At 43.4% G+C, this 18,265-nt stretch overlaps 1 protein-coding gene across 26 annotated transcripts in view; it reads right to left on the bottom strand.

The window, feature by feature from the left end:
- Positions 1 to 18,265, bottom strand: part of PLCB4 (phospholipase C beta 4) — a 183,701-nt gene that overhangs the window by 82,285 nt on the left and 83,151 nt on the right. For 22 of the 26 annotated variants that reach the window (XM_088665578.1, XM_035110090.3, XM_088665592.1 and 19 more), the window contains 2 exons: positions 4,376 to 4,476; positions 539 to 619 (listed from right to left, as the gene is read on the bottom strand). In XM_088665578.1, the coding sequence (XP_088521704.1) occupies positions 539 to 619; positions 4,376 to 4,459 (165 nt within the window). In that variant the 5' untranslated portion in view covers positions 4,460 to 4,476. Of the gene's footprint in view, positions 1 to 538; positions 620 to 4,375; positions 4,477 to 17,524; positions 17,612 to 18,265 lie in introns of all 26 variants that reach the window. The other 4 variants (XM_088665585.1, XM_088665586.1, XM_088665587.1 and 1 more) reach the window with 1 other exon arrangement.

Here is an 18,265-nt window from a genome sequence, read left to right as displayed (position 1 = left end):
GCAAGCCGGGCGCGCAGCGGGGCGGGCGAGGGGGCTCCTGAGCTTGTGCAGAGTGCCCTTTCTCTCTCCCGTCCTGGCTGGCCTGGCCCTGCCTCTCCCGTGCTGGCGATTGGCTGTGTTGCCCGCCCATCCACCCACCCACCCTCCTGCTCACCCTGCTCCTTGTCTCCCTCCCTCCCTCCCGCTGCGGCTTCGAGTCCCGGCCACGGCCTGGGGGGTCGGGTTGGGGGCATGAGGAGGACGAGAGGCCGGGCGCTACGCAGCACCACCCCCCAGCAGAGGCCTCCGCGCCAGAGGAGGAGGTGGCGGCGCCCCAGAGGATGACCAGGCAGCCCGCCCTGCCCGCTGCGACGCCTCTGAGCCCGCCCCGCCCATGCCATGTCCCTCCTCTGCATCCGCGGTGAGTCGGGGGGGGGGGCAGCGGAGGGACCATTGCGCCACGGCACTCGATGTGGTTAAGACGGGCCACATTTCAAAGACCGGAGAGGTTAGTACTCCAGAGAGAAAGTCATGATATGGAAATCATTGCAAAGGGTACCTTTCCTTCACTTTTCCATGTGATAAAGAAGCCAAATTCATCCACTTTAAAGAGACAGTTTGGTTCAAAGACAAAAGACTCCTGTTGAAAGGCAAAAAGAAAAAAATATTCAGTGCTTCAAGTTAAATAAAAGGTCTACAGCGTAGCAACCTCCATTTTTGTTTGGTTCAGAAACAAAATACTTTAAAGCTCGCAATGCCCCCCTCCCCAAACAAACCACTATGTTAAATATACAGAGACCACAAAAGACAAACCCTACAACTAGGACTCAATTCACACAGCACTGATTCAGGGCTAAAGCCCCCCCCCCCCTCTTACAGACATTGCAACAGAAGCATCAGTGAACAATCATTCTCCAAATGACAACTGCGACATCATACCCAGACTTCTTAGGCTTGGGGCAACTCAAGTGACTAAGGACTCAGCCATAGCTGCCAAGTTATCCCTTTTTTACAGGGATTTTCCCTTATGCTGAATAGGCTTCCTCGCGAGAAAAGGGAAAACTTGGCAGCTATGGACTCAGCTATACAACTGCAAACAAAACATTTTAAATGTGTTGTGAGGTGCAATATACAAAGGTGACACTAGATGGAGACAGTGCACTATGCAAAATCCAATGTAATTTTCAAAACTTTTTTTTAAAAGCATTTCCACATCATTTTTATATGTGTGTAGATTCCACCTAGGGCAGGGCCTCATCCAAATAAACTGCATGGTGTCTTATAGGCCTCTCTGGTTCAGTTGGTGGCCCAGCTAAAAAAACAACCATTGGGACAGAAATAGCCAAACCTTTGTTCGTTGTGCTTTGGTAACATCTAAGCAAGGTTTCTGCGATACATTAAGCACGGGGCTGCCTTTGAAGACGGTTTGGAAACTGTAGAATTCAGCAGCCAGACTGCTGGGGCAAGGTGGGTCTGATCACGTGGACAGCAATCTTAGCATGGCTTTCCTGGCTATCAATAAGTTTCCAGGCTCAATTCAAAGTGCTGGTTTTGATCTTTAAAACCTTATTAAGCAGAGGCCCCTGGTACCTCAGCAACTGCCTTTCCCGACTTGAAGTGGCCTGAATACTGCATTCATCTTCTGCGGCCCATTTCCAGTTGCACTTTCTGAAGGAGATGCCAAGAGTGGCAGCATGAGAATGGGCCTTTTCAGTGGTGGCTCCCCACTTGTGGAAGGCTCTCTGTTCAGGGTCAAATTTAAGTTTGATGAGGCCCCAAGCTACTGAATATAATGGGACTCTTTATATGTCCAGCTGTCCTTTGTCAACAACAAATTGTCACTGTTTTTTGTGTGGAATATATGCTATATGGTAACTGATGGACCTAATAGGTATCTAAAGCCATTTGCACATAACAAGACATGTACAGTGGTACCTCGGTTTATGAACACAATTGGTTCTGGACGTCTGTTCATAAACTGAAGCGTTCATAAACTGAAGTGAACTTTCCCATTGAAAGTAATGGGAAGTGGATTAATCTGTTCCAGACGGTCCGCAGAGTACTTAAACTGAAGCGTTCATAAACTGAAGCGAACTTTCCCATTTCCTTTCAATTTTTTTGGAGCCCCCAATAGGGTGGGGCCCTAAACTATGGCTTGTTTAGCTTATATGTAAATCCAGCACAGCCTTTCTTCACTGGTGCCATGCTCAAGTGAAAAGCATTGGTGCATTTCTAAAACCAGCTGAACTTTTAAGTTTAGGGGAAAGTATTTGCTTGCTGGGCGTGGGCATAAACTGAGTGGAGAAGAGTCCCTTTGAGAAGAAGATACTTGAGTAAGCCATACTGTTCCTTGACCGTTTATTTGCTGCCACCATGAATGTGGGAGATAAGATCTCTGGCTGTCTTGGCAGGCTTTAATATTTAAAAATACCTTTTCTTCATTTCAAGAGATTATGGAATGAAGCAAAATAATACTAAAGGGATTTGGACGGGACATATCTTGTTGTTTTATTATCGTCTCGCTAAACAGAGCTTCAAGCTAATCTATAGTGCTTGAAAGATTAGCTGGAGATTCTGTTTACATGAAGTTTGCTAAGGCATCATTCGAGCCCCGCAAATCTAGTTAAACAAATCCATTCCTCAAAAAGACTGTAGATCACATGATCATATAAAAAGGAAACAGGCTAGAAATGCTCTCTTTTGCAAACACATTCTTTGGCGCAATTGTCTGTTAAAGAGTTTACAGATACAGAAATTATATTGAATGAGCTTGCAATAAGTGTGTCTTGCTGGAACTGAATAGCCAGCTCTTGAAAGATGTCTTCTGATCTGAACTGAGATGTAACTGGGCTGGTATCCTTTTCTGGCATTCATTACACTGCTGTCTGGCAATGTGTCTCCCTCCCCCCATATATGCATTTCTCAGTGGGGGAATCTACAAAGTTGGTAACAGAAGTAAACTGTTGTGATTTCTGTTCTCAAAAAAAACACAAAACACACACACCCCAACCTATATGTCAATGTAAATCATTTAATATGGCGGAGAGCGTGGCTTACCTGCAAGTAAGGAAAAATCAACACAAATAGTAGCAATGGAAGGGTTTTTTTTGCTAATTAGACCACCCTCTGCCCCAAGGTCCCAAGGCAGGTTACAGTAATTAAAACGCAATGTTAAAAACAGTTTAAAGCAATTTACAAATACTGAAACAAGGTGGGTCCTAAAATACATACATGGTGTGATAAGAGCTAATTGTGCACAGTCACCTTTGCAATGCCCAGAAATGCCCAGAGATGTTTTATTATTGTTATTATTATTATCGGCAAACAGAGGTTGCAATTCTATTCACATTTACCCAAATATCTGCATTGACATGTATAGGATCACACTGCTAATAATTCAGTTCTGGTCTGTGATTGGGACCTGGTTACCCAGCACTGCAGAAACAAGGGCCAGAGTCAAAGAATTTTGGAAGCATCCCTTGTTCTTTCCACTCTTAACATGTGCATGTATCGAGTCAAATTCAAAGCCTTAGTAATGATCTGGAAGAGTGTATTCTCCCATGCTGTTCACTGTGGTTTTGCACTATTTTGCACTATTTTGTTCACTAGTATTTCTAACAAGGTATGCACACTGTTCCATGACTTTCCTGCATGTGCTGATGATTTGCATTCAGAGTACAACTGTGGTAACCGGATGTCACCAGCCCCCAACTGTTGGACATGTTGACTGGTGTAATGGGAGCTGCAGAGCTTTGGGGAGAAGATGTAAGGCCTCTAGAACCCTGTCAGACCCTTGCGCCTCCTTCCAAAGCCCTGTGCCTCACGTAGTCAGCTTAGAGAAGGCAGCACATGACATGGCAGAGTGTGGCTCATGAGTTTCATGGCAAAGTCTTCTTGCAGTCTCAGCCCAGTATACCTGAAGGAGCATCTCCACCCCCATTGTTCAGCCTGGACACTGAGGTCCAGCTCCAGGGGCCTCCTGGCGGTTCCCTCACTGCGAGAAATGAGGTTACAGAGAACCAGGCGGAGGGCCTTCTTAGTGGTGGCGCCCACCCTAACTTCCCATCAAATGTTAAGGAAATACACAACTATCTGATTTTTAGAAGACATCTGAAAGCAGCCCTGTTTAGGGGAGTTTTTAATGTTTGATCTTTTATCGTGTTTTTAATATGCTGTTGGGAGCCGCCCAGAGGAAACCCAGCCAGATGGGTGGGGTATAAGTAACAAATAATAATAATAATAATAATAATAATAATAATAATAATTATTATTTATTATTATCCCCTTGGTCTCAGAAGTTGGCCCTCCTTTTTCTAGAGGCAAAGACTCCTTGCTTGCCTTCAAACTGCAGGTTTCAATGTTTTGCTCTGGGGCAATATTAAGGAAGTCGCCTTACCTCTTCATATCTGTCAAACACGGCTCCATCTTGTAGAAAGGATGGAACTGGCTTCTGCCAGTTAAATTCGTATGGCTTTGCCATTATGTAGAACTGCCACCCTGAAACAAAACAAGCAAAAGTGAGACAAGTGGAATGTAAAACTGCAAAGACTACGGTGAACATGTTCTCTCGCCTGGTAAGGAAGCACAGTGTGGTTTCTAACCAGAGAATAGTGGTTTTTTTTTTAAAAAAAAATATCTCTGTTTAGTTTACTGTCAATTTGAATTTTTATTACACTGAATTTGTATATCGCCTTTCATCTGAAGATCGCAGGGCAGTTCACAATGTAAAAATTAAAAAAAATGAAAACACAAAATACATAATAAAAACAAAACAAACAATAACACCCCTTCCACAGGGCCATAGGATGTTAATGCCATCTTGAAGATAAATGTTTTCGCCTGGTGCCTAAAGATATGCAATGAAGGCTGCGGGCAAGCCTCCCTGAGGAGAGCATTCCGCAAACAGGGAGCCACCACGGAAAAGGCTCTTTCTCGTGTCGCCACCCTCCAAACCTTTCAAAGAGGAGGCACATGAAGAAGGGCCTCAGGTGATGATTGCAGGGCCTGGGTCAGTTCATATGGGGAGAAGTGGTCCTTCAGGTACTGCTTTTAAAATGTTTTTAATGACTTGTTTTTCTCCGCATTGGTAAAATGTTAATATTTCTTTTAATCGCTCAGAGTTACAGTCAAGTGGTATATACATTTGGGGGGAGGGAATTGTTTTACCCGGCAAGCCAAAATGCTTCTGCTGACAGAACATTCAACAATGAGTAAAATTTGGTTGAACACAACCCATTGCCTTTAGTAAGAAATACCTAAAAGTGAGAAATACCTAAAAGTGAGAAATACCTAAAAGTGAGAAATACCTAAAACTCACCAGGCCACATTTTATTAATGGACAGGATAACTGATACAATTAACTATAACATCACCAAGGCAGAGCATGAGACTCTTAATCTCAGGGTTGTGGGTTTGAGTCCCACATTGAGCAAAAAGATTCCTGCACTGCAGGGGGTTGGACTAAATGACCCCTGGGGCCCCTTTCAACTCTATGATTCTATGATTCCATGTTCTCTGGCAGAAAACACTCCCACTTGGACTGGAGTTTATAAATACGCCTTAACCCAAATGAAAACACTCAATACGACACTAAGTACTATTTATTCCTGGTCCTCCTTTTCAAAAAGAAGGATAACAAAGAGTATTTTCTAAGTAAAGCACGTGGCTAGAAGCCAGAGAATACGGAAAGCACAAGAAGCCAGAGGGGTTATACATAATTTACTGAACTTGTGATCTCATTATACAAACACTGTAATGAAGAGAGAGAACACAAATCAGCTTGGCTTTGAAATCTTCATGAGAAGGGCTACTAGAGCGCAACATTTTCACATGAATGGACTAATAAGAGGGTTCAAAATTTCACAACAGCCACTCACAAACTGTTTTGAGTAAACTGTATTAGAAAGACTGGATTTTGTCCCTGAAACACACACACACACACACACACAGAGAGAGAGAGAGAGAGAGAGAGAGAGAGAGAGAGAGAGAGAGAGAGCTTTCCACAGAATTTAAACACACTATTTTCTGGTTTAAGAGAAGGTTGGGAAGACAATGAGACTGGCATTTTAACTTGAAGAAGACACACACACCCTATACATATGGAATGATGGGATTTAATAAAGACATGGCTTATCAGCTTAAGCAAACTTGTGAACTTCACAAAATTATGATTTAGATTAGAAGTTAGCAAAGGAGTTTTTGTGTTCTTTGGAGACAAGCAGCCAGTGCAGACACACGACTCTGCCTACTAATAAAAAATATCTCAGACCTTTAGAGAAGGGCAAAGGAAATTATTAAAAAATGTGAGAGCACCATCTCTAAGCTTTAATGTCAAGCAATTAGTATTGAAAGCAGATACATGAACAAACATGTGCAATTAAAAGAGAGGCAGATTATTATTGAACCCTCCTTTTCTCTCCCCCACCCCACCCCACACCTACCTCCTCCTCAAAATTCCTTGGGGATAATCTGATCTCTGCCTGAGGCATTATCTAGACCCAGTTCTTCAGTTATTACTTTTTTTAAAAGCCCACTATCATATTTCTTCAATTCCTTTTAAGTGTGTATTGGTAGCAATCCCTAGCACGATTAGGTATTAGACAAAGTCAAACTTTATTAAAATCCCACCTGATTTAATATTAGCTCGTTCTAGCAGTTCAGCAGTTTGTTGCACTTCCTAAAGAAACTAATATGCATATGCACTTTATTTCCCCCCCTATTGCATACTTTTACGACAACTGGCCAACATACGAGAGGATTATAAACGTACAAATGTACAGAAGCACTTGCGAATCCTTCTGAAGGAGGTTTCATTATAGTCTTAAACCCTTGTCCCAGAACTCAGTTTACCGTCATGATTCATCATAGCCTTGATTTATTATTATTATTAATTTTAAATTAGAGGGGGGGGAGTTGCAGGAGCACAATGTAGACACAAAGGGGTTGTCAAGCTTTATGGATCAGCAGACACATTTCAGATTTTGAGTCAGAGCTAAGGTGCTAGCCACAGCTTACTGTGTGGATGGTGGAAGCAGAAACACAAATTTATAGAGCGGCAGCCACCCCCCAACAATCTCATGCTATGTCATGGAGTTCACACAATATTGATTTCACACACACACTGTTGCTATCTAATAGCAAAAGGGTATATTCCTCGGTGCCAGGAAAAATACACAAGGTGGCCACACACAAATTGCTTAGAAGGCACCTGCACATTTTGCCCCATAATATTCTTTCTTGGGGGGTTACTTACCTATTTTTCTGTTCTTAAATGAAAGCTCAGAGTCTGGGGCGCTTGCCCAAGGGTGCCAGAGAAAGCATTCACAGGCACCACCAACTTGGTGACCCATGTCCTAGGTCAACGCATCCCCAGACCTCAACCCTCCAGATGTTTTGGACTACAATTCCCATCATCCCTGACCACTGGTCCTCTTAGCTAGGGATCATGGGAGTTGTAGGCCAAAACATCTGGAGGGCCACAGTTTGGGGATGCCTGCCCTAGGTTTTCTAGCTAAAGGGCTGCATGTGATAGGGCTGGGGGACACCTGTATGAAGTGGGACCTTGGAGAGTTACTGTCAGAAAGATTAGATACTGTAATTGGACCAATGGTCCAGCTAGCATTAGGCACCTCTATGCATTCATAAACCTGTAGCCCAGCTATATTGATATTTCAGTATTTCTGGTCCCTACCCCTCCAATTCATCCAGCGTGTTTGCTCTTGGTCAACCTGAGCCCAGCCAGAAAATGCTGTCTGTGTGCTAAATTTGTTGGACGTGGGTCACTCACAAGCATGTGTGTGTGCTTGCTGCTGTAGGGGAATATCAAAAGAGTTGTTTTCTATGTACTATGGCCCTTTGCTAGGCATTTCATGAAGATCTTTTTTTTATTTTCCTCCAGAATATTAGCTTAGGGACAGCTGGCCACAGTGACATGAACTACTGGTATTTATCTGCTGGTGAACAGAAAGCTTGCAAAACAAAAGCAAAGCAAGGGGAGAAATACTTGAATTTCCAGAGGAGGGGGGGAGGAAAGGAGGAAGGAAAGAAGTGTTGAGGAGTCTGATTGGCTGCAGCCCACACTCACCAGTCCTTACAGAATAAGGAGAATGTCCCTCTCACTGATTTCTTCCTTAACTCTAGGCAAATGCTGACTCTTCTTCAGTTTGATAAACACACTCTTCCAAAGCGGGTAGCATTTTAAAATGTAAAGGGAAGGGAGTACAATTTCATCTTCATCTCCACCCTTAGCTCCCATTTCATTTTCAAACTATGCCCTCATCTCCCTGCACCTGCAAGCTTGTATTAGGACTGGAGCACACATAACATTTCCAACAGGAATGCCATTGGAAAGGATGAGGTCCATCAAACAGAAGTGCCGGGGCCTCCCTGATCTATAACATTTTAAAGTCCATATGGCACTCTGGGCATCAGCCCGGTGGCCGGCCACTGCACTTTGCTGTGGCAGCAAAGGCCACTGTTAAAATCTACCTGTTGCAGGTAATTAACGGGGGGGACACATTAAAAAATATGATAAAACAGAGACAAAGAATGCTGAGGGGTGGGGGAAACTAACATGCAATAATCCTAATCCAGATCAAGAAAGCAAAGGAAGTGGTTCACCAATAGCTGAAGTATTAGTGATGCTAAATGTGGCTCTGTCAATCATGCCAGGGGTTTATGTTTATTTCGTTTACTGGGCCTACAGCAAGCATGGAGGGGATCCCTACATTCTCCACCCATGATCTCCAGGATGACCCTACACACACACACACACACACACACACACACACAGAGAGAGAGAGAGAGAGAGAGAGAGAGAGAGAGAGAGAGAGGGAGAGAGGGAGAGAGGGAGAGGGAGATTGCAATTGCAGTGGTACCTCGGTTTACAAACACAGTTGGTTCTGGAAGTCTGTACTTAACCTGAAGCGTACTTAACCTGAAGCAAACTTTCCAATTGAGAGTAATGGAAAGTGGATTAATCCATTCCAGACGGTCCGTGGAGTACTTAAACTGAAGCGTACTTACCCTGAAGCGAACTTTCCGATTGAAAGTAATGGAAAGTGGATTAATCTGTTCCAGATGTGTCCGCGGAGTACTCAACCTGAAGCGTACTTAACCCGAGGTATGAGTGTAATTGGTTCCGGAAGTCCGTACTTAACCTGAAGCGAACTTTCCCATTGAAAGTAATGGAAAATGGATGAATCCGTTCCAGACAGAGTACTTTCATTTTCAAACTATGTACTTAAACTGAAAATACTCAAACCGAGGCGTACTTAAACCGAGGTATGACTGTAGTGATAGGGAAAAGGCTACCAATTTTGCCAGTGAGAGCACCCCACATCCTTAACTGTAGAGAGTAGGGGGACATTGTTGCTAAGCTTGCAAATTTCTCAGAAGGATGTTGTGAGCATACAAGGATGGAGAAGCCCTGCAGGCCCACCTGAGTCACTTGAAAGAAGTAAAAACAAAACAACAACCCCCCAGAGAATTTTGCTCATTTGCCCGCTGTGGAACTGTAAACTACAACAGAGATAACAAATTTCCAAGAAAAATAATTTTGGACTAGTCTTCAAGATTCACGAAACCACTCTGTGTTTTCTGTCTCTCTCACACTTGGAACTGTCCAACCGAGAAGCCATGCCTAAATTTATTTGTCAGAAAGTCTGCACCTTGTTTGTGGGGAAAGTGTTTGCCCTTGGCTACCATTCTCCTTCCTCTCTCCTTTTGCTCAAGAAATAGCAAGCGAGGCAATGCTGTTCAATATCACACTTTTCCCACAGTGAAAATGCGCTCCTGACATCTTTATAAATGTGTTGAGATCCCATGGCAGACTGAAGTGCGAGGAATACAAATTGTATGCCATGCAGGCCTCGGTTGCTGTGCAACCGGGAACATACCCCGGTGCAGTGGGAAACAAAACAAAATGAATAAATAAAAGCGCCAATGTGAATGTTACATAAAGAATTTAAAAGAAAAATCTCATATACCCAAAAATTAGCATACACACCCCTTGAATAAAAAGTGAAATCTTAAGCTTGGAGAAATAACAGGATGTTCCTCCACAATTGCATAAAATACAGAAGGATGTGGAACGAGTTCTCTCTGTAGGAAGGTAGGAGCATCTTAATCAAACACAGAGCGTCATAATCTCCAACCATCTTAAGAAGAATTTTAATTCTCCAGCAGCTGCTTATTTTGCTTACGGAGAACCTCAAATGCAATTATAATTGTGATAGCCTTAGATAGGAAAAGGTTCACTCCCAGCTAAAAATAGCTAACCCCACCAAGTTCATCCGTCCCTCAAATTCAGCCTGATGCATGACGCCTCTAAGGGCACACACAGCCCACAACAGAACTGCCTCTATAAAGAGCATGTGCAAAAATATGAAAATTTAAATAGGATGCATAAGAATCCTATATTAAGCAAACAATCCTATATCACCACTACCCTGACTTGGTAAGTTTTATTGCCTAGGTAGGAAGGCTTCTGCACAGCTCAGCCTCTCTCTTAACCAGCTTCCGCAATATGTGAAAGGAACTGGTCTCTCTTTGGAAATACTCACACCCAATCAAGCAATGAACAGACAAATCGGGTAACCCTTTAGCTTTTAGCTTTTAGAAGTCCACAATAGGTAGGAGGGCAAATATGAAGAAACAGAAACTGAAGGTGATAGCATAGGAAAAGAGCCTGATTGAGTTTTGTTCCACCTCCCCTTCTTTTTCTCAGCCTTTTCAATATCTGCTCAACATTTTGGAAGACCGGAGAAAACATACTGATTTCCACAATAAATAATAATTTGTTTTACTATAATGTTGATGGTTTCTGTTTATTGTCTTTCACCTGCTCCTCATTACCGTAACTGACCAAACCAGAGTTGCTAGGTTCCTTATAGCTCAGCCATTTGTAACATAAAACTTTTTTTTTTTAAAAAAATTAATTCTTGCTCACACCTCAGCAACAACTGATTCATGCACACAAATTCTATGGCGTTTCGGCATCCCTGATTCATACAAAGTACTCAAAGGGATTTTACCAGCAAAATTACAGAATAGTCGTTTTAATGTTTGTACAACTGTACGACTGCAAAAAGAAAAGAACCTACTATTATTATGTTAAAGAAGATGATGCACATGGAAGCAAGGAGACAGTCGTGAAAAATACAGCAGACTCCGCCCCTACTATTTGTAGTGTTTGTATGTAGCAGGGGAGAAGATGAGGCAGACCTAAAACCCAGCCAGGGAGGGAGAATTAAACAGTCAACCATTACCACTGCATGATATAAAATAAAAATAAAATCCCTTCCAGTATCACCTTAGAGACCAACTAAGTTTGTCATTGGTATGAGCTTTCGTGTGCATGCACACTTCTTCGGATACAGTGAAACAGAAGTCACCAGACCCTTATATATAGGGAGAGGGTGGGGAGGGGTATTACTCAGAAGGGTGGTGGGAATGGGGGATTGGCTGATAGTTGTTACCACTGCATGACATATTTACATTGCTGTATATTCACTGACTGGAAGACCAGCTATAGACCCCAAGGTAAAAGCCTGTGATCCATAAACCAATTCTCATTCCATTTAAGCTCAACTCAAAACTGCTTTAGTCCCTTTTGCATAGGCTACTGAATTAATGCAAAGGAGAGCGCTTCAGTTAATTGGGCTGTCAGCCATCAGTCAGATTGGCAATGCCTGGGCGGAATGATCAAATAGCTTGCCCCAGCCTAAATCAGTTTTCTGTATTCCAGTTTGGCAATCTCCCTCACACAAATACCTTGCTTTCAAGGTACGTACCACCTTAGTCAAGGCACAGCTTGCTCCCAGGACGTGACATGATGAAGGATGTTAACCCCAAATTATAGGGCAGCCAATTGAAAAGCCATAGAGGATTTGTGTTTTTTCTTGATTCCGTACAATTAAACTTGTTGAAATAATTATCTAGGAATGCTGTCCAAGTGAATAGTACTTATTGTATCCGGAAGTGAACACTGCATAGAGCCAGGAACATAAGGCCATATGCAGCTATTAAGCAAAGTGAAAACTGATCCTTTAGATTTGAGTTCATTGTCCTGCTGAATATGATGTTAAAATTATTATTTCTAATAACACTTCAGACAGGTAGAAATTGCATAGGTTCATGTGGGATGAGACCATGCAGAAAGTTTTATATTAACCCCTATAAACAAAACATTTTTTTCATTCCTTGAATAAATGCCTTCTTCCTTGAGTTTGCTTCCTATTAGGAGCCTGGCGTTCATGTTTGAGCCTCTGACAACTGGGACTTCAATAAGCAGCACCCCCTGATGTCATGTGATTGACAGACAGATGTCAAATTTGGCCAGGAGGTGAGGAGACAACCATCTGGTCCACCAGTCAGAACAGGTTTCCCACCCCTCCAGTTACTCAATATTACTTTACCAAAGTGTTTACCTTAATTCGATGCAATTACTTTTGTAGGTACAAAATATTTCTTTTATGATTATGAGAGGCCTGAGATGATTGATAGCTCGGTCAGTAGAGCAGGAAGTGGCCAATTTGTTCACCTTATATTCTACCATAACATCCAGCAGCAAACAGGAGGACAACCTTGTTGGCGGGGACCAATATTTTATGAAATCTGTATAGCAATAGGCCAGTTGCAAGCCATAGAAACTGGATGATGTTTTGACTCCCTCTTTGCAGAGGCCCTAATGTAGTCTTGAGAGAAGAACAAGAGAGGCTGAAAAGGAGAGAAAGCAGGAGGTTGGAGCTATGCAGGTTCAGGTTTTGAAGTAGGAGTCTGTCCTGTTATGTAGAGACAGAAGTGACAGAATGGGGAATATTTGAAGAGAAAGAGGAATGAACTTTTTGTAATAACTGACTTTGGTTAGGTGGATTTTTCTTGATTTTTTTGTCATTATTCCTACTTAGCATTTGTGTTAACTTATATAATAAAAGAGCAAAACTTGAAGAACTGCAAACCTTGTTTAGACCAGTTAAGCTTTGCAAAGAGCCATCCTTGCAATATTGTATCTTTCATGGGTATTGGGGAAATCTGAGATCTTTGATTGTTTGGGGGGATCCTCTCATGTCCCAGGATAAAGGTTTTTCATCCATTCAGGAATGATCTAACCTCTGACATGATCACCACCCAATAACGTGTTATTGTAAGTGGAACAACAGCAGAAAGACTTTTGAGATTTAGAGCAGACCCATCCCTCTACCCATAAACAATAACTATCTTAGGGGGAAATCTAGCACAAATGAAAGCACATCATGATCCTGTTGAATTGAATGTAGAAGTTTGATTTTGTTGAGGATCTAACTGGATCAAAAGACTAGAATGCAGTTAGTCAACAACGCACACCGAATGCTTTCATCAGGAGATAGTACTGCTGCATTTCAGGTCTGACCCAAAGTTTCAAGAACTGAGTCCCTTCAGGGTTTCTAAGGAAAGAGTTGAATTTCAGGATGAGGAGCCAGAAGCAAAGCAGTAAGCTATTTTCTCAGACTTTCCCGGTTTTAAAGTTTAAACTACCACAACCCTTCCCCCCCTTCCCTCTTCTTCAGTATCTTTCTCCATGCAAGAGAGTGATAGAAAGACAGCAGACATGATGGTGGCCATAGCTAAATGCAAGTAAGCAACACACACATTAAGAAATAACCACTTGGTATGCAAGTCAGCCCATTTTCCTGCAGAGTTCTAACTTAGCCGTGGTACATCCACTCAGAGCCACCTAAAGCTGGCATGCAAGTGAGTCAGCTTCCATCGCAATTGTGTTCATATCTGACAGGTCACAGGTGGGACATTTTCATGGGCTTTGCACATGGCCGTCAACATGACCAACAGAGTAATAATAAACAGAGGTTGAAAATGCAGGAGAGAAAAGTGAAATTATCTTTCACTGGAGATAAATTAGAAGGGAGGGTTTGACATCACTTGTCAAATGATCAATAGAAAGCCCACTTTTGTTAGTTTGTCATTAGCTGCAAACTAAGTACACGGTGACCCAACACTCAAAGAAAAGCTCAGTCACCCACAGTTGTTCAGTGAACTAATAAATGCAGATTTATTCCAAACTCAGTGGCAGGGTGTATGCTTTGCATGCAGAATTCTCCTGTTCAACTCCCGGTCTAGTTGGGAAAGACCCCTGCCTAAAACCCTGGAGAGTCAGTGTAGAAAACACTGAGCTTAATGATTCACTCTCAAGTAGCTTTTCTACATAAGCTATGTTAACAGTTCTAAACAACATTGGCTTACATCATAATAGACAAGCCATATGTTGAGGACCAATTACAGACAAGTATATTGTTAATGGTGCTTTAAGAAGAAGTCACTATTATAGACTGGGTGGTAGTTAACTGGGATAGTTTAGGTTATGTTACTTATTTTCGGGGGGGAGTGTTTATTGAAGTTTTCAGAATACAATCAAAGCAGCAAACTAATCTACAGGAAAGAAAGAAACTAAAGGAAGAAGGAACGGGAAAAGAAGCTACAAGATCCTCCCTCGTCACTACATCTTAACTTTCATCCCCTATAGAGGGAGATGTGCCTTCTCACATCTCACCTGGGCTCATCCCTCTCTGCTCACAGCTTCTCAGCCTGTGAGATCTCCCCTTACCGGCCTCTCACATGGAGTCCAAACTATGGTTGTCATATTTTAAAAAGTGACGATCCAGACACAAAGGGGAGGGGGTAAAGTTGTTGAGCAAAATGAAGAAGAAGAAGAAGAAGAAGAAGAAGAAGAAGAAGAAGAAGAAGAAGAAGAAGAAGAAGAAGTTGTTGTTTCTAACCTCTTTTTTAGAAAAATTGCCAAAAAAAAAACAAAACCCTAACACTTCAGATATGGACATGTGTTTTCCTGGACATTTTTGCCGCTTTTCAAAAATTTCGCATGGGAGCCATTTTCGATGGATGAATCCAAGCTATGTCCAGGAAATTACAGACATATGGCAGCCCTAGTCCACATTGTCCTTCGCTTTTATCTGTACAGTGGTACCTTGATTCTCAAATGACTTAGTTGTTGAACAAATCGGCTCCCGAACGCTGCAAACCCGGAAGTAAGTGTTCTTGTTTGTGAATGTGTTTTGGAAGCTGAATGTCTGATGCGGCTTCCATTTGAGTACAGGAAGCTCCTGCAGCTAATTAGAAGCCGTGCCTTGGTTTTTGAAAGGTTTGGGGAGTTGAAAGGACTCCCAGAACAGATTAAACTTGAGAACCAAGGTACCACTGTACAGATAAAATTGAGTTAATGAGACAGAATAATAATAATAATATAATAATAATAACAACAACAACAACAACAACAACAAAACTACCAAGGAAGATAAAAGTAAAGCGAGACGAAAGAGACAGAAATAGATAAAGGGACCTCCAGTCAGTTGTGTATACAATCTTTCTTCAAAATGGCCAAATGCTCAATCTAGGTTTGCTGGCCACATGACTTTCCGAGTCATGTGGCCAGCATGACTAAACCACTTCTGGCACAACGGGACACTGTGACTGAAGCCAGAGTGCACAGAAATGCTGTTTACCTTCCCGTCACAGCGGTACCTATTTATCTACTTGCACTGGTGTGCTTTCAAACTGCTAGGTTGGTAGGAGCTGGGGCAGAGCAACGGGAGCTCACTCTGTCCCGGGGATTCGAACCGCCAACCTTCTGATTGGCAAGCCCAAGAGGCTCAGTGGTTTAGACCACAGTGCCACTCGTATCCCTCATAGCCATGTGGGGAATCCCACCTTAGGGGAGTAAATTGAACTTGACCTTCTGGTGACTTTCAGTGCCCACTGTCAGGCTAAAAGGCAAGATATGAATATTTCAAATAAACCAATGAACAAAACAAACATTGGTTCAGCTTTAATCATGGAGAACCTCTGAATAGATCATTATCTAAAGTGGGCTATAGTCCAATTCACAATTCTGACTTGTGTTTAAACTGGGAAACTAATTTCCTTCTGCCTAAGAGGAAGTGCAGTTGAAGAGGACAGCAAAATTAAATGATGCCAAGAGAAAGCAAAACACAGGATTACTGATGCTACTGTAAACTAGATGGATCCCCCCCCCCACTCGACTCAGCTCAGCTCCGTTTGGAACCTTGCCAAGGAGCAAACCGTCAAGGGGGAACTTCAGAGTAACAGATTCCCAAGGTAAAAACGCCATGAGAATACAGCGACAAAATTAAGGACGCAAACCTAACACTTGATGTATGCTGAAGAGCTACGGAATACAGTAGAAATTGCACAAGGGTGGGGGAACATGAGGCACGCCAGCGCAATGGTTCAGAAACCCTGATAGAATGTCATGCTGGTGCCATCATCAAATCATCAAATTGTAGTTATTCTGCAAGCAAGCACCCATGAGGCAGGACCATGGAAGCTACAAAGTAGCTGATGCCATATCCCAGCCCTTCAGCCCCCAATCATGCACCCTACAACAATGGAACTTTATGCTGGCCATAAAACTGGCCCAAGCAAAATCCCTCCCCACTGAGCTCATTAGTGGGGGAAAATGAGCACCACCCTTCCTGGCACAACTCATGATTAACTGGCACCAGGACCTCTGCACTCAATCACAGCACATTATTGGTAAGCTATTCTGGGAGCCTTTCCTCAACTGAAGAGCAGGGTAAAGGTGCTTCAGAATAAACACTCTGTTTTTGAACAAGATTCTTGTGTTTGTTGCATGCTTGAAATACTTTTATCTTTCTGTTGTTTACCTTCCCGCCACAGCGGTACCTATTTATCTACTTGTACTGGCGTGCTTTCGAACTGCTAGGTTGGCAGGAGCTGGGACAGAGCAATGGGAACTCACCCTGTCACGGGGATTCGAACCGCTGACCTTCTGATCAGCAAGCCCAAGAGGCTCACTTGTTTAGAGCACAGCGCCATCCGCATTTTCATGCACTCTGGCTTACGTCATGGTGTTCCTTTGTGCAGGGGCATAGCAACGGGGGGCGATAGGGGCGGGGTGCCCCGGGCTCCACTCTGGGCGGGGCAGCGTCCACTCCCCACCTCCACCGACGACGGCCGCCGCTGCCGTGGCGCAACCGTCATCACAGGGGTGGGCACCTCCAGCTCCAGCCTCCTGGTAGAAATGCTCGCTTGGTGCAGCTTTCTACCAGGAGGCTGGAGCGCGGCGTTGGAGTCGCGGGGGGGGGCACTACCCTCTACGTAGTGCGCATGCGTCGTTACGTAGCCACGCATGCGTCATTACGTACCAACGCCCCGCCCCACTGGGTGCACGGCAATTTGCCGCCCCGGGAGACGCGGCGGCTTCGCGCCAGAAGCATTTAAGTCCTGCTGGCCACATGACCCGGAAAAACTATCTGTAGACAAACGCCAGCTCCCTTGGCCTGAAAGCGAGATGAGCGCAACAACCCCATAGTCACCTTTGACTGGACTTAACCGTCTAGGGGTCCTTTACCTTTTACCTTTCTGTTGTTCTCATCTGCTGTGGCTTCTTTTCCTGCACATTTCTGCGTTGCCCTTCCCTGTGCTCAAAAATCAAGGGCAGTGTAGCCCTTGCAAAGTACACAACAACTAAGCAAGCCAGCAGTGTTATACTCACAGATTAAAGGAGATTTTCTTTTCAGCTGAATCCTTGGAGGCCATTTCTCCCGTCACAGAGGAAGCACTATGTTCCTTACTGTCTATCCTTTAAACAGAAACAGGAGAACTTTCTAATGCCACAAGAAGAATGCCAACTTTATACTGACACACACACCCCTAATATATGACAGAACTCTGGAGAGCTGTTCCTTCCCCAAGGGGCTCCTGGATTAGACAGTGAAATGCCCCTTGGCAGATGCTTCTGGGTTGAATTTTTCAGTCCTGTGCGTTGTAGATAAATAGCCCTCTCTCCATCAAAACATCTGCCACACAGGCTTCCTCTGGGCCCAGGAATCTGCAACTTTCCTGTCCACTTTCTCTTTTTCACTCTCCAGTCAAGGTGACTGCTCAAGCGGTTGCTTAGGCAACTTGATGGGAGAAAGGATAGGGCCTTCAGAAGAAACTCATCGGCTGTACGAGATGGGCAGCAAACCTTCACTCAACCACTGCCTATTTTGCCCTGGGTGTAGAAGTTACAGGTAGGGCACTTCAACGGCTGGCACCCTGCCAACGACTTTGCAGATTTCCCTGCAATTCTGAGTACACTGTTTAACCCTTACAAGCCTTAGTTCAAAAACAGACATAAAGTCACCAACACACCTTGTCATTTCTTTGGAAGGTATTTATTAGGCATGAAAACATAGCAAGGGTATCTTTAAAACAGGGTGGATAAAAATCAATGATTTTTTATTTAAAAAAT

The sequence above is a fragment of the Zootoca vivipara genome, chromosome 3 (genome assembly GCF_965207765.1).
Source record: "Zootoca vivipara chromosome 3, rZooViv2.hap1.1, whole genome shotgun sequence".
NCBI classification, from domain to species: Eukaryota; Metazoa; Chordata; class Lepidosauria; order Squamata; family Lacertidae; genus Zootoca; species Zootoca vivipara.
Note: the sequence above shows the minus strand (reverse complement) of the source record. Positions and strands in the feature narration are given on the sequence as shown.